At 35.2% G+C, this 14,836-nt stretch overlaps 1 protein-coding gene across 2 annotated transcripts; it reads left to right on the forward strand.

The window, feature by feature from the left end:
• Positions 1 to 11,332: 11,332 nt before the first annotated feature.
• LOC147568142 (DHHC-type zinc finger family protein) lies at positions 11,333 to 14,579 on the forward strand. Of its 2 annotated transcripts, XM_086654576.1 has the most exons (7): positions 11,333 to 11,875; positions 12,520 to 12,612; positions 13,111 to 13,212; positions 13,306 to 13,377; positions 13,720 to 13,818; positions 14,030 to 14,125; positions 14,232 to 14,579. In XM_086654576.1, exons 1-7 carry the CDS (start codon positions 11,603 to 11,605, stop codon positions 14,322 to 14,324), a joined length of 828 nt encoding a protein of 275 aa, XP_086510702.1. In that variant the 5' UTR covers positions 11,333 to 11,602; the 3' UTR covers positions 14,325 to 14,579. The 2 variants fall into 2 exon arrangements, with proteins under 2 accessions (XP_086510702.1, XP_086510703.1); XM_086654577.1 differs by lacking the exons at positions 14,030 to 14,125; positions 14,232 to 14,579 and having other exon boundaries at positions 13,725 to 14,009.
• The last annotated feature ends 257 nt before the right edge of the window (positions 14,580 to 14,836 follow it).

Here is a 14,836-nt window from a genome sequence, read left to right on the forward strand (position 1 = left end):
ATTTTGAGATTGATTTGTGTTGAAAACAGATCTGTAACCGTCGAATTTTGTCAAAGCTTGAATGTGTTTATCAATTGTCTTGAGCATTTCAATGATTCGATCAATGTGTTTATCAATGTGTTTATCAATTGTCAAAGCTTGAATGTGTTTATCAATGTGTTTATCAATTATTTTGGAGCTATTTGATATGGATCATGTTGAAATATGTTGGCTGCATTTGAATTACAAAACCGAGGTTACTTCCATGGTTGAGCAGATAAAAAATATGTTGGCTGCATTTGCTTCTAATCCAGCTGAGAATTGGAAGGAGAAGGATCGTGCTATATACTTGGTTGTGATACCAAAGCAGCTGAGAATTGGAAGGAGAAGGATCGTGCTATATACTTGGTTGTGATACCAAAGCATGTCGCAATTGGGCTGATGCCTGATGTTTATGCAGTCGTATTTTATTTGCTTTCGGTACCGAAAGTTCTAATCAGGAATTAGAACAACAAATGACTCAGGTTTAGGTGAAATAGAATGTTCACTCATACACATAAGAACTGGGTATTTCAATATATTAAGCATCACAACCTATTTCAATATATTAAGCATCACATAAGAATGTTCACCCTAATTTGTTTCTAGTGTTCATGATTTCCAGAGTAACTTAGATTTATTTGAGCAGCAAAAAAACCCATTACTCTTTTCATAGACTCCATAACTTTTTCCGAGTTGAAGGTTCCTTGAAATGAGAACAAAGAATAGCGGAGAGAAATTGTAATATCTAATACATAACCATGCAACAGTTCTGTATCTCTGCTTCCAAATGGTATAAATATTGCTGATTATCATTGAATTTACAACAAAAGAATAAAAGACTTTATCTTCAAAGAACAAAAGAATTTTTATACACACATTATCTAACAAAGAACAAAAGAATTTTTCAAACTTGTAAAGGAACAAAAACACTTTATCTTCTTCTATCGTGGAGGGTTAGAGATTTGATTCATTTCTACTTCTACTTGTGTAGATTATCTTTGACGGTTATACTTTTCAGCTTCTCTGGCAGTTTGAATATCAGACGGAAATACATATTGACTGATAGCCATTATAACGAAATGAGGAACTAATGCTGCGATTAGGATGGAAAATAGGCAAACCCAAAACGATGCAGTACTTGCTGCGTGAAAGATAGCCCTGCAAGGAAGAAAATTGAATGTGCAAATCAGCATCTTTTTATTGGTAGTTTGGATGAAATGTGAATAAACGACTCGAACAAAATAGAAAAATTAGTAACTATAGCCACATCCATCTTGATTTTCGAAAAAAAGACTACCCTACACTTTAGTAGTAATCCTACAGGTAATAGTTGGAACCTAAACAACTTTAACTATAGAAAAGTTCCTAGGAAATCAAAGGCAGAATATGTTTTTTTCTTCAATGAAATGTAATAGCTACACAATCTTCCTATGAACATCGCATCTTACATTTGATGCGGACATCCAGGATCTAAACACCCTAAAAGACAATATATAAGCAAATAACTCCACTAATAGGAAACTGTCAAATAGATAACCAAATTAGATAGGAAAATTGGCTAAAACGTTGTTGTTCAAGTTATGAACTATAGGTTTGTAAGAACTCGCACATTGTATGTAATATCGGCAGGAGGTCAAATACAAGTGCATGCTGCTGTTCAAGTTATGAAGCACCGGGAACTCAAGCCTAAAAGAATATCAACATGTTTTTTTAACCAAGTATTATTCAATAAATTTGTACTATAAACAATAAAATACTTGAATAACCTTGCAAAAATAAGAGAAATTATACAAAATAAACTCATGGCAGCAACCTAACTAGTTTTGAACAAACCCTAAATAAGTTATGAACAAACCCCCAATCTTTATGTATCAATTAAGATCATAAATGGTATGATCAAAACCCCGATTTTTAAATGGTATGATCAAAACCTGAATCTTTATGTATCAATTTGTTATGAACAACCCCTAAATAAGTTGTGAACAAACCAAGTCAAATAAAATCTTAAACAAGATAACTATAACACACACACACACACACACACACACATATATATATATATATATATCAATCTAAAAAGTAAATGATGAATAAGAAAAATAATGATGCTTACTGACCTTCAAATTCAGAGTTAGGTGTTTGAGTTTCACAACCCAAATTCGAAAAATCTTTTTCATATTCACTTCCACCATTTGAAAACCTTTCATCTTCAAAATCCGATAAATATCTATGAGATTCACCTCCAAATAATAGAGATTCCCTTTGATTTTCAGGTTCAAAGTCAGAAGTTGTCATCTAGGGTTTTTTATTTTGAATTTGAGTTGAGAACAATACATCAAAGTTTGTGTAAGAAAATTCAAAATAGAGAGAGAGATAGGAGAGATGAGTAAGTTTTTGATGTTAGGGTTCGAATTTGTTTAGAGATTGAGAGGGAGAAGAGAGGGAGGAGGAGACGAGAGGGAGGGAGAGATGAGAGGCAGCCCGAGTCTGATTTTTAATTTGGGGGGGGGGGGGGGGGTTTGAAATATTTTAAAAAAAAAACTGTTCAAGATTGAACGGCCAATATCTAGGTCAACAAATTCAACTACTGTGCCACGTCAGCAGGGTGACTGGACTGGGCAATTTACTGGTCACCCAGCTGGGCACAGTAGCATTACCGTTTGTCTAATTTCCCTCAACTGGGGGGAAATTTGTTAAAGAAAATATCATGAATATGTGGTTCTCTAGGGAAAACTTATTGTTTTCACCTTTGTTTGCCTAATTTCCCTTAGCTGAGGGGAAATGTTTGAAACATTTCCCCAAGGAAATATCTGAACGAACCGAACGGTCCTGCCACTTTTTGGGCAAATTTTTAAAGTTGAAGGAAGAAAGAAAAATAAAATTTAACCAAAATATTTGTCTTGGGAATTTCTTACATCTTGAGATAGATCTTCATCTATAATAACAATGTTTGATTGAGTTGGTGGTTGGTTGTTCAATTGAAAAATATGTTCTTCCTCCATTAAAGAAGCAACATCATAAATATCGTGAGACATAATAAACGTTAGTATCCGACAGAGAAAAGAGTGAGAATCAATAAATTAGTTGCTTATCAGTAATGATTCTTGTGTAACTTGATTTTAGAGAAGAAAGAGAGGTATTGTTATTGAAATATTTAAGATTTAAGGAAGAATAGAAAAGAAAAATTACAATCAAATTAAAATTTTAAATTATATATATTTTTTTTCTAATCCTCTATATTTCATTATTTAGTTTCAGATCCAAAAATATAGTTCCTAATACCAAATTGGTATAGGGAGCTGTAGTACAAAAAATTGATTTTGTACTACAGCTCCCCAACAACAATCTCCAGCTCCCTTTATTAATCGCCTAAGATTTTGATCCTATATATATTAGGTTATAAAAGGTATTATGATAAAATAGAAATCATAGAGATTTGTGTTTTGTATGGAGATGAGAACTTCTGGACTAGATTTCTATCTTGCTTATTGTTTCGATTTTTTATTCTATATTAATAGTATAGAGGTAATGTGGGATTAGATGTTGTTTTTTGGACCCCAAACCCAAAAATAAAATTTGGATCACTACTTTATTTGCAATTATGTAGCACATTGTTGTTTGTAAATATTTTGATCACTTGAAAATTCAAGTAATGATGCACGAAAGAAGAACGTAAAATGTGGCATGCCAATGTTGATATACATACAATATAAATGGTTTGATTAACAAAAATTACTTGCTAAAAATAAAATTTAATTTGATGAGTATTGATGATTAAGATATACCCACGAGAAATACATGATCAAGATAATTTATAAAATAAATAGTCAAATAGGATTTCTATGAAATAAAGGAATTGAGAAAGGGAGCAAAATTATGAAGACAATGGGAATTGAAACCAAAACCTTTTAAAATAAAGATTTACCAATTGAGCCAAGTGTCAACAAGTTACGTTGTTATTTATAATTTTAATATATTTTTCCTTCTTCGGGGGCCTCTTGAGTTCTCCAAAAGTTTTTTTGTTTGAATATTGAATACAATGGTCATCACAAAGGCATTGATACATCGATAAGATGTGATAAGCACGATAACTGCCGAGTTACTACTGACCTAAAGCTCAACGAAACTAATGGCCTCGAGTCCGACGAAATCAATGGCCTAAGGCCAAAAGATATTACTTTATTTATACCCAAGTTCAATATTCCTGGATTTACACTTCAAAGAGATCAAACTTGAGACCTCCGTATTGCTGAGTAGATGCACTTATCAACTAGGCTACCAGTTGTTGGCGTGTTCTCCAAAGTTGGGGGACCATATCCACCATTTTGGTGATTTTGGCCATAGGTGGACTGTGAGAATAGTCCCACATGGGACGAGGGATGGCTAGCAATCGGGAATATAATGTATAGACCCTCTCCACTCATTGCCAATTAGTTTTGAGTTGGATGACCACAAACTTAACATGGTATCAGAACTAGGCCCACACGTAATAGGCGTAAAAGCCACACGTAAAATAGGCTTAAAAGCCACAAGTGCTCAATGTCTCCCTAAACAAAGAAAAACACGTGTTAGGCTAACCACCCCACACGTGAGGGGGGGTGTAAGAATAGTCCCACATGGGAAAAGGGGTCACTAGCAACCAAGAATATAATGCAAAGGTGTTCTACACTCATTGAAAATTGGTTTTGAGTTGAATTAGCACAAACTTAACATGGTATCAGAGCTAGGCTTACATATGATAGGCTTAAAAACCACACATGTTCCACCTCAAGCAAAAAAAGATACATGTGAAGCTAACCACATCACACATGAGGGGGCGTGTGAGAATAGTCCCTTGGAAGAAGGGGTGGCTAGCAACCAAGAATATAATGTATAGACCCTCTCCACTCATTGGCAATTGGTTTTAAGTTGGATGACTACAAACTTAACTCCGACCCCTGAGATGAAGATGGACATTTGTGTAATTTAAAATTATTGACCGTTTAATTTAAATATTAAAATAATTGTTAGCAACTTCCTCCACGTAACCTGAGAAATTTTGAAGTGTTTATATAGAATGTCTTTCTACTTCCAAACTTTTAACTAACTTACATGTATCAGACGTTTTATTTTTACATGAAGCACATGAAATGAGATCTCCACTTAAAGTTTATCATATAAAAAATATTTTGTGTTACATATTTTATCGAGGGTAAACTCAATTAGGGATCAAATCCCTTAGATCCTCCCAAACATCCATCATAAACGAAAATGGTAAAAATACCTCCCACCTTTTCAATTATGAACAAGTCTTGCAACAAAAAAGAAAAAAGGGTTGTTTAGACATTGGCCCCCAGTTAATGTAGGATATTAGGATTACATTCCCAAAATGATCATATGTATGGCGTTGATCCCCATTCTCGATTTTTCCGTTAAATATCAGTTAAGTGTTTCTCGTGCCAACCACATGTGTGGCTTGTGACAAAAATACCCTTCATAAATATTCAGGTTATTTAGACATTGACCCCAACTATTTAATAATAATAGGACTACACACTGATGAGACATGTAAATGTCCCATCTGAGTCTCTTAATTTAGACGAGTTAGTCTCTCTAGAGCAGTTACTCTCACAAATTACTCTCTTTTATGTGCAGGTACCCTTTTACAGAGTTACGCGTGCAAAACGGATAAAGTTGGAAAGAATACAGACTAAGGGCATTTTGGTCATTTGTTGATTCAGACTTCTTGGTCAAGATTAGTGTTCGGATGGAAAGTAGAGTCCGAGACGAACCCAATGGCGAAGACGGAAGTCGAAACGGAGTCCGGACGAGAGTATTATAGCCAGTCAAAGTCGGATTGTAAATTAGTTGACCAAATCAACTATATGACACGTGGCGTGCAGATGGGAAACAAAACTGACGGCTCAGATGGATTCGGGTTACTTTCTGTCACACACGGTGGTACTTCAGGATTCCCAGGGTTCCTCGATTCGGTGCAACTGCGTGCATGAGATTACCCTGCATTCTCAACATCCGACGGATAGGGATCATAAGCGAACAGATCAATGGTCGTCCCACTGCATTGTATCCATGGTTCGCGCAACAGAAAGGCTTGGTTTTGAACCGCCAATACGAGATGATTCGAAATCTTCCTTCTCTCTTATCTTCTTGAACAGTTTTAAGATGTATCTCTAAATCCGAAAACAAAAAAATATTTAGAGAGAGAAACCCGAGAGAGAAGGAAGAGGATTCGAAATCAAAAACAGAAAAAGGATATGGTTAGAGGAGAGCTGGGTCTATAAAACAGGAGGTATCTTCACGGGCTGAGGAGTTTTGGAAAGAGAGAGAGAGATAGAGAGTTGAATCTCTCGGCTGGGGGCTCTCGGTTTTTGATTAAAAGAAATACAGTAGAGAGAGAAACCGAGAGGGAGGGAGATATTCAGAGAAAGAGAACCTTCCTGTTTCTTTTTCTTAGTGAGAGAGAGAGAGAGATAACAGAGAAAGAGAGAGAGATTGTAGAGAGAGAAAGAATCAGTTTATTTTAATCCAATCTGTTTTCCTTAATCTTTTATTGTTTTCTGTTTTCTTGGTGAGAGAGAGATAGAATACATAAGAAGAGAGAGATTACAGCAAGTGATAGTAAAGATTAGAGAGAGAAACAGAAAGAAAGAGAGTTGAAGAAGATGAGAAAATAATTTTCCCAGAAGGAATCCGTTTCCGGGAAGACGAGAAAATCGTTTTCCCAGAGGGTGCGTTTGGCAGATTTCCGGGAAAAACAGAAGGAAATCAATTCCTTAAGGGTCTGTTTGGTGGGAAAAGCGCAGAAAAGTAAGTTTCTTTCTTCTTTTTCTTCTATTACTTTAAATATTTTGCGTTTTTAGCATGAGTAGCTAAGTCTTTTATATCTAGGGTTTTAGATGAAGTTATAATAATTATTCTAACGATAAATTTATGACAGTTTTTACTATTTTAACGATAATATCTTCCGGGTTTTTAGACCGTTCATGGACTGAAAACCTGAGTTATATAAAGAACTATCCAATTAGACCAAAATTAATTTGTCCTTAGAATTGTTAGGAAGACGGATTCGAAAACCCTAGGTTTCCTTTTTCTGAATACCGACTTATTTCTTTGTTTATTTATTTTTTTTGTTTTATTTTCATTAAACCTCCATCAAACCATTTTTAAATCTCAATAGTTTTAAGGTTAGATTTTAGTTTAACTTAGTCTCTGAGGAACGAACCGGTCTTACCGGACTTATTACTTGACGCCCGTATACTTGCGGGTGGAGACCTTTTAGGGTAACCTTTTAGGCCCATCACACACCCCCCCCCTCCCAAAAAAATTTTGTTTACGGTTGACTCTCATCCTCAATTTTTTCGTCAAATGCCAATTAAATAATTCGCATGCGGTTTCGTATCCCTTTAATTTTTATAGGTATTCAGAGATAGTTTTGTGGTGGAAAATTCATCCTAATCTGACATCATAAGAACCTACGATCTGAAATTGCATAATCTAGAGAAAGTGATTGGTCCATGGACTTCGAGTTCTTCTGAGAACTTGATTGCAATAAGTCAGGAATATTAAGGAAAATAGGCGACCCAAAGCCAAAGACGGGGTCGACCTATCTGGCTACATATATTAGGTAAACTATGGAAACATATAAAAAAGGTTTACCACCATAACTGGTCATCTAATAAGTCTAATTGATTAGAGAAGATCTCATTTATATAATCGTTAAATACAAAGTCTAGTCCGTATAGTCCGTAGTTAGTTTTAGATTTGTTACTTATGATATAAAAACTAATGCATGTTGTTGTCATGTGGCCCACTTTACTGATGTTTGATTGAAAAATTGAGAATGAAAGTTAATTCCATACATATTTTTATTTTGGGAGGTGTATGAAAAATTGAGAATGGAAGTTAATTCCATACATATTTTTATTTTGGGGTGTAGTCCTAAAATTTCTAGGGGTTATTTCCCAAATAGCCCCCAACTTTATGACTAGCTTCTTGCCTAGCCCCCTACTTTATTAAAATACCCAGATGACCCCTTTTTTCAGTTACCGTTATAACTCCGTTAAGTAGTCATCGCCTCTCTCTGCCACCTCATCTTATCGCCACCTCATCATCTTCACCGGCGAAGGTCGTTGGCCGACAAATTTTCCGGCCGGCGACCTTCAAATATAAAATAATCTCTCTCCTTCCCTTTCTCTTCTCTCTCTTACTAGATTGGGAATGCAGCAAGATGAGAAAACAACAGTCTCAGTCAAAATCTGATGTTAGTGGTGGAAGATCAAAAAAAAAATATCAACGAAGGTAGAACTTGTCATGGTAAACACGTTGAAGACGGATAGGTTCTTCTTCCTCTACTTCTTGATATATTCATCTTCTTATTTCTCTTATTTCTCTCTATAAGATTCAAATATTCATCTTCAATGAAGAAGATCAATAATCAAGTTGATAACAACAATAAGAACAACAGTAGTAACAGTTCAAATGTGTTGAAAGGAAAATATGAATTAGGTTGATTTCTCGGCTATGGAAGTTTTGCTAAAGTGTATCATGCTAGAAATTCACAATCTGGTAAAAGTGTAGCCATGAAAGTTGTTGGAAAAGAAATAATAAGTGTTTGCTCCTTTCATTCCTCTTCTTTTTCCTCTTCTTTATCTGAGCATCCAACACGGGAAAACGAAACCCTAACCCTAGAAATCGCAAAGACAGAGAGAGGGATTCTCAACCCCTCATATTAGATCTGAAGATTTACTTACTGCTTGATTTTTTGACAAATTGTTAGTGTTGATTGATTTTTGCTAAGGCTTCTAAAATTAGAAATTAAGAATGATGGATTTGTTAATAAAGAAGAAGTTGAAGATATAGAATCAAATGAAAGGTTAAGAGAAGAAGGCTTAATCGAAGGAGGATGGACCTGTCCAGGTTTTTATGGTTTCTGAACTTAAAAATGCGGATGAATCGGCTAAGGTTTTTTAGGGTTTCTGTACTCAGATTTTGGGGGTTTTCAAAGTAGCTTTTTATGAGGGTTTTCAAGGTGAGATTGGAGAAGTGGGAAATATTAGATGGTTGATGAAACAGAATGGACATAAGATGAATCTTTGGAAGGTCCATGAATCCGAGCCTGGTTACAGAGAGAAAGATTAGAGAGAGAGAAAGATTAGTTAGAGAAGAGAGAGGAAGAAGAAGAAGGAGAAAAAAAGGGTTTTTGTTATGTTAATTTGAAGGTCGTCGGCCGGAAAATTGACCGGTCGGCGACCTTCGCCGATGAAGACGACGAGGTTGTGAAAGAATGAGGTGGCAGAGAGGGGTGATGAGATGGAGGAGAAAGAAGTGATGACTAGTTAACGGAGTTATAACTGTAATTGAAAAAGGGGTCATCTGAATATTTTTGATAAAGTAGGGGGCTAGACAGGAAGTTGGTCATAAAGTTGGGGGCTATTTGAGAAATAACCCAATTTCTAATTAACTAGGGGCCAATGTGCAATAAATCTAAATATTTTGTGAAGAGTATATTTGTCATAAATCACGTATGTGGTTGGCATGTGAACCACTTAACAAATATTTAACGGAAAATTCGAAAATGGGGATCAATGCCATACACATTTTCATTTTGGGTGTAGTGTTAATATCGCGAAATAACTCGGAGTCAATGTGGTGTAAACACATGAGACTTCCCTCAACCTCAGATAAGGTAAGAAATAAGAAGTATGGGGGATTGGGTGAACCGTCCAAAACCAGGGAGTAAATAGGATTCCCATCCTGGGTTGCCAATAAATGAAAGCCAGGTCCAAATAGTCAGAGGCCCACGCGAAAGTACCGTAACGTCCTTGTTTTTTCATCAAATTTACGGAATCTGCCACCCAGAAAATTACGGAATTGCCACTCTGAAAACTCACGGGATTTACTTTCTCTCTCTCTCTACTCTGCGTTTTACTTTCTCTCTCTAAATCTCTTTCCAGATTTATTTCTCTTTACTTATTTAACCAAATCCTAATTTCACTCCCAATTTAATCAAATTCTAACTAACTTAGATTTTTTCTCTCTCCAAATTTAACCAATCTCAACAAATATTTATAGATTGGTTCAAAATTATTTTTTTTTAAGATTCGTTTCTTATCTCAAATTTTGAATTTTTCCAGATTGGTTCAAATTTCGAATTTTTCAAGATTGGTTCAAATTTCGAGTTTTTTTAGATTGGTTCAAATTTCGAATTTTTCTCTGGTAAATTATTTTATTTACTGGGAATTTTCTTGGTAAATTTTTTTGTTTACCGAAAATTACTTTATTTACTGGGAATTTTCTTGGTAAATTTTTTTGTTTACCGGAAATTACTTTATTTACTGGGAATTTTCTTGTGTACTAGACACTTTTGTACCGGGAAATTATCTTGTGTACCGGAACTTATTTTATTTACTAGGAATTTTCTTGTGTACTAGACACTTTTGTACAGTAAATGTTCTTGTTTACCGGGAATTTTTGTATTTACTGGGAATTGTATTGTGTACTAGACACTTTTCGAACTGGGAATTAAATTATGTACCGGGAATTGTTTTGTATATTACCAATTGGGTTATGTACTAGACATTTTTGTAGTAGGAAATTTTCTTATGTTCTGGAAATTTTATTGTTTACATAGAAAGTGTAAAATAAAATGAAAGTATTTGAAAAATAAAGTATTTGATTCAAAAGGTAAAAAATCTAGAGAGAAATATGATAAAGAGAGAAGGAAAATCTGGAGATAAATCTAAAATTTGAAAATGAAATCCATCTAAAAAAATTTTTGAGATTTAAAAAAAACCCTTCAGAAAAGAGAGATAAATTTACCGTAAATTATGAAAGAAATTAGGGGGAGAGATAAATCTAGAAAGATAAAGATTTTGGCGAAAATCTGTTGGCGGGATCCTACAATTTCGCCAAAATTTCTGGGAAATATGGGCTCAATAGGAAAAATTTGAGAGATAATGGAAGAGAAAAACATGGAAATTTCAGAGAGAGAAAGGAATGGAAAGAGGGAAGGAACGAAAGTAGTGATTTAGAGAGAGAAAGAAAACGAAAAGACAGAGTTTGCTGGACGAGCCAAAATTTCGGCCAAAAATTTCAAATTTTCAAAAATTTTTACTTTCCCGCTTTATAGTTTCAGAAAACAACAGAATTTTCTGTCCAGGAGCACGAAGGGGAGAAAAAAAATAAAAACCAGGGAATAATGAGCTGTCCCTGACATTTGGACCTGCATTCAATATTTTGGCAAGTTTGGATTTTTTTTGTTTTACCCCCAAAAATTGGACTGTTTACTCAAAAATCCAAGAAGTATTGGTTCAGATTTATCTATGTGGTAGTGTAAATGTGGTGTAAACAAAGATAAAGTGAAACAAAAGATTTATTGATTTGTGAATAATTCATCTTCGTCTGAAATCAGTAAACCATTTTTACACTATTAATTACTCAGATCTGTGTTCGGATTACACCATCTTGAATTTCAAATTACACCATCTAGAAAACCTAATTTCATCGATTCCCTTTTCAAGTTCTTGACTGAACTCGATTTTTTTTTTTGGGTGATTAAGAGCAAGAAAGTGGGTTTTTAGCGATGAAAATATCAAGATTCTTTTCACTTCCAGTTCTTGCAGTTTTTCTAGTGATGGGTTTTGTTTATTACACCACAATTTTCATATTTATTGAGGATCGATTCGGTTTGAATAGCTCTAATGGGATCTTAAACTCATTTGTTTTCAGTTGTTTTGCCCTAATGTTCTTTGTCTCTTTCGTATCTTGTGTTCTTACGGATCCAGGTCAAGTTCCTTCTTCATTCGTTCCTGAAATTGAAGGTGGAGAAGGTTTCGATCAAGGAAGGAAGAAAAATGTAAGCTTTCTCTGATCTTTTATTTGTTTCTTGTTTGAATTTCCATATTAGACGTGTATTCTCGTGGGTAATTATATTTGGATTAAATGGAAACCCTAAAAGTTGGTAAGGAAAGCTTAAAACCCTAAAATTTCTTTTCGATACTAACCATCAATTGCTTACTGCGGACTGCCTTTCAGTTCTAGAATAGTAAGACTATATATACCCACTCAAGCTGAATTAAACGGAATAACACTAGATTCCTGATTTGGATCTGAGTTTCTTTCATTGCTATTTATATTCGGTAATTTTGAATTTTGAATCATCAAACCCTTTAGTTTCAAAGTGTGGTGTTTGGAAAGAAAGGTGGAAACTGGATTAGATCAAAAGGCAATGTTGTAAGAAAATCTATAAAATTTGTGGTTATTAAAATGAATTCAAATGCAATCTCGTAAAATATGAAACTAGGTGCTCCCACTTCATTAACCTCTTTATAGATAGAATACTGAGGAAAGGATTGCAGAATCTTGATGTGTGAGGTTGATGATAGAACTTCCAATATGAGCGTTTCTATCTCTTATATCGTGGTTGATAATCACTGTTAAGAAACACTAGTCTTTGTTTATTTGCGTGGTTCTGAATCACAATTGCATGATTTTCGATAGGGTGCAAATTCAAGATTTTGTGATAAGTGTTCGATGCACAAGCCTCCCAGAACTCATCATTGTCGGATATGCAGAAGATGTGTGCTCAAAATGGTAGGTATTTTCACGACTTTATGCTGTGTATAGTGTACTCGGATTACGTGGACTTTGCTACAGACTGAGTCGAGCCAAGTTTGCTGAACTACCCAACATTTCCCCTTTGATTAAGGTTTGTAGAGAGAGGATGAAGTATTGCAAGTATATATGTATAAATTACATACATAATGTTCAAGTTTCTAAATAATATCTTGGGAGGGACTGGGCTCAACTTGTGTTGGCTTGTTCAGCTCGGTCTTGCTCCTGGTCGGGACCCAGTTCCATCCTACCCAGGACTGCCCCAGCCTTATTACTTATACTGAGTTGTTCAAAGCAATAAAGCATATTTTGATTTATGAGATCATGAGAAGATTAAGCTCAAGTTTCTTTTTTGAAACTTGCCATTAAGCTCAAGTCTCTCTGTTGGAAGCGTTTACATTCTGTTAGTGTTCGTAAACGTTATGATTTTGTTGCACTGTCATTTCACCCTCTTATAATCTCAAATGCCACATGCAGGATCACCATTGTCTATGGATAAACAACTGTGTTGGTTTTGCAAATTATAAAACCTTTTTTATCCTTGTTATGTATGCATCTGCAGCTAGTATTTACTCCATGGTATGCCATCAACCCGGTTTTTCCCCTTCACTTTTTTGCAAACGATATAATTATATAACTAAAACTAAGAGAAGCTTTCTTTGTCGGTTTTAGGTTATGTTAATCGCTGATTCATTTCGAAAGGATTGGGGTTTCAGTGGAGTGACTGGTCTGAAGATATTATACGTAAGTTTCGTAACTGTTCGGCTAGTTCCTAAGGGTTTAGCGTTGTTGTAGCCCTCTCTCTCTCTCTCTCTCTCTCTCTCTCTCTCTCTCTCTCTCTCACTCGCACACACGCACGCATGAGAGTTAACTTTCTGCACAAAGGTTATTTTCTGCACCAAGGTTACGGCTGAACTCGTGCATTTCTGAGAGTCCTGGTCCATGGCATGACCCACTAAACAACTTGTTTTCCTGTTCCACATTAGTACGTCTTATCTTCGTTTGCCTTTTTATAATTACTCAACAGAATTAGATCATTAGCTTTTCAGATTTTAGGGAACTTCTAATGGTGAAGTTACATATCAGGTCAGTTGTGGCGCAATCACTGCTGCCTTAAGCGTGACTTTGGGAACTCTTCTAATCTGGCATACATACCTTCTTTCTCAAAACACAACGACTATAGAGGTAACTTTGTAGCATTTCAATTTATTATTTCTGATCACGTAGGTCGATTTTTCAGAGTGTGAAAGCTAGCCCGGGTTAGCCTACTAATGGTTCCTATTAGAGTGGGTAAACGGGGCCATGCTAATTAACTCGGGCACGACAACGATATCTACTTTTCCCCACTTATCTTCCTATTAACCTGTATTTCCACTGATGGGTTCAATTATATCAGTATCATGAAGGAGTAAGGGCAATTTGGTTAGCTAGGAAATCAGGACAAACCTATCGCCATCCTTTTAACGTTGGTGTTTACAGAAACATCATTTCGGTAACTTCATCTCTTTTCTCTTTCATATCCGAGCTTGTTTTTCATTTCGGTGACACTAGTGTAAAGAATAAGTCTGATTTCATGGTAACTCCATCATTTTGTTCAGGTATTGGGTCCGAATATGTTGAAATGGTTTTGTCCCACCTCAGTTGGTCATCTCAATGACGGAACTTCCTTTCCTACTACGAGGAGCAGTTAACATTACCGACACTCAGACTCAAATGACTGGATGGTATGTAATGATCAAATGTTGCTCAGCTCGATCTGATCAAAAAGCTGATACTAATTATCAAGAAGGGCAAATCTCAACGAAGATCGATAGTTTAACAAGTTCATGAATACAGAAAAGATGATAAGAGAATATACTTCGTATTTCAAAAAGTGTACTATACTGACCACATTGTTCATGTAAGTTCAGTATTTATCGAAATATCAAGAATGCATAGCTTTTCTTTGTTCTGGTTATTACCATAACTAGGTGTCCACCTCTGCGCTAATGGCGTTATAAGTTTAAAAACACGTGGTATAAGGATAAAATTATCGAACAACGATTAAGATATTAGATCAATCTTTCTTTTTTCTGTAAAAAAAACAAAAACAAACCTAGAGAGAGAAGAAGAAGATTATTATGAAAGGACACAAAATAGAAAAAACCAAGAGATAACCATTAAGAGGGCCAAACCCGCAATAAGAACATGGACTGGTTTTTTG

The sequence above is a fragment of the Eschscholzia californica genome, unplaced genomic scaffold, assembly GCF_041429995.1.
Source record: "Eschscholzia californica isolate CP2 unplaced genomic scaffold, dmEscCali1.0.p SCAF_1, whole genome shotgun sequence".
In the NCBI taxonomy this organism is placed as follows: Eukaryota; Viridiplantae; Streptophyta; class Magnoliopsida; order Ranunculales; family Papaveraceae; genus Eschscholzia; species Eschscholzia californica.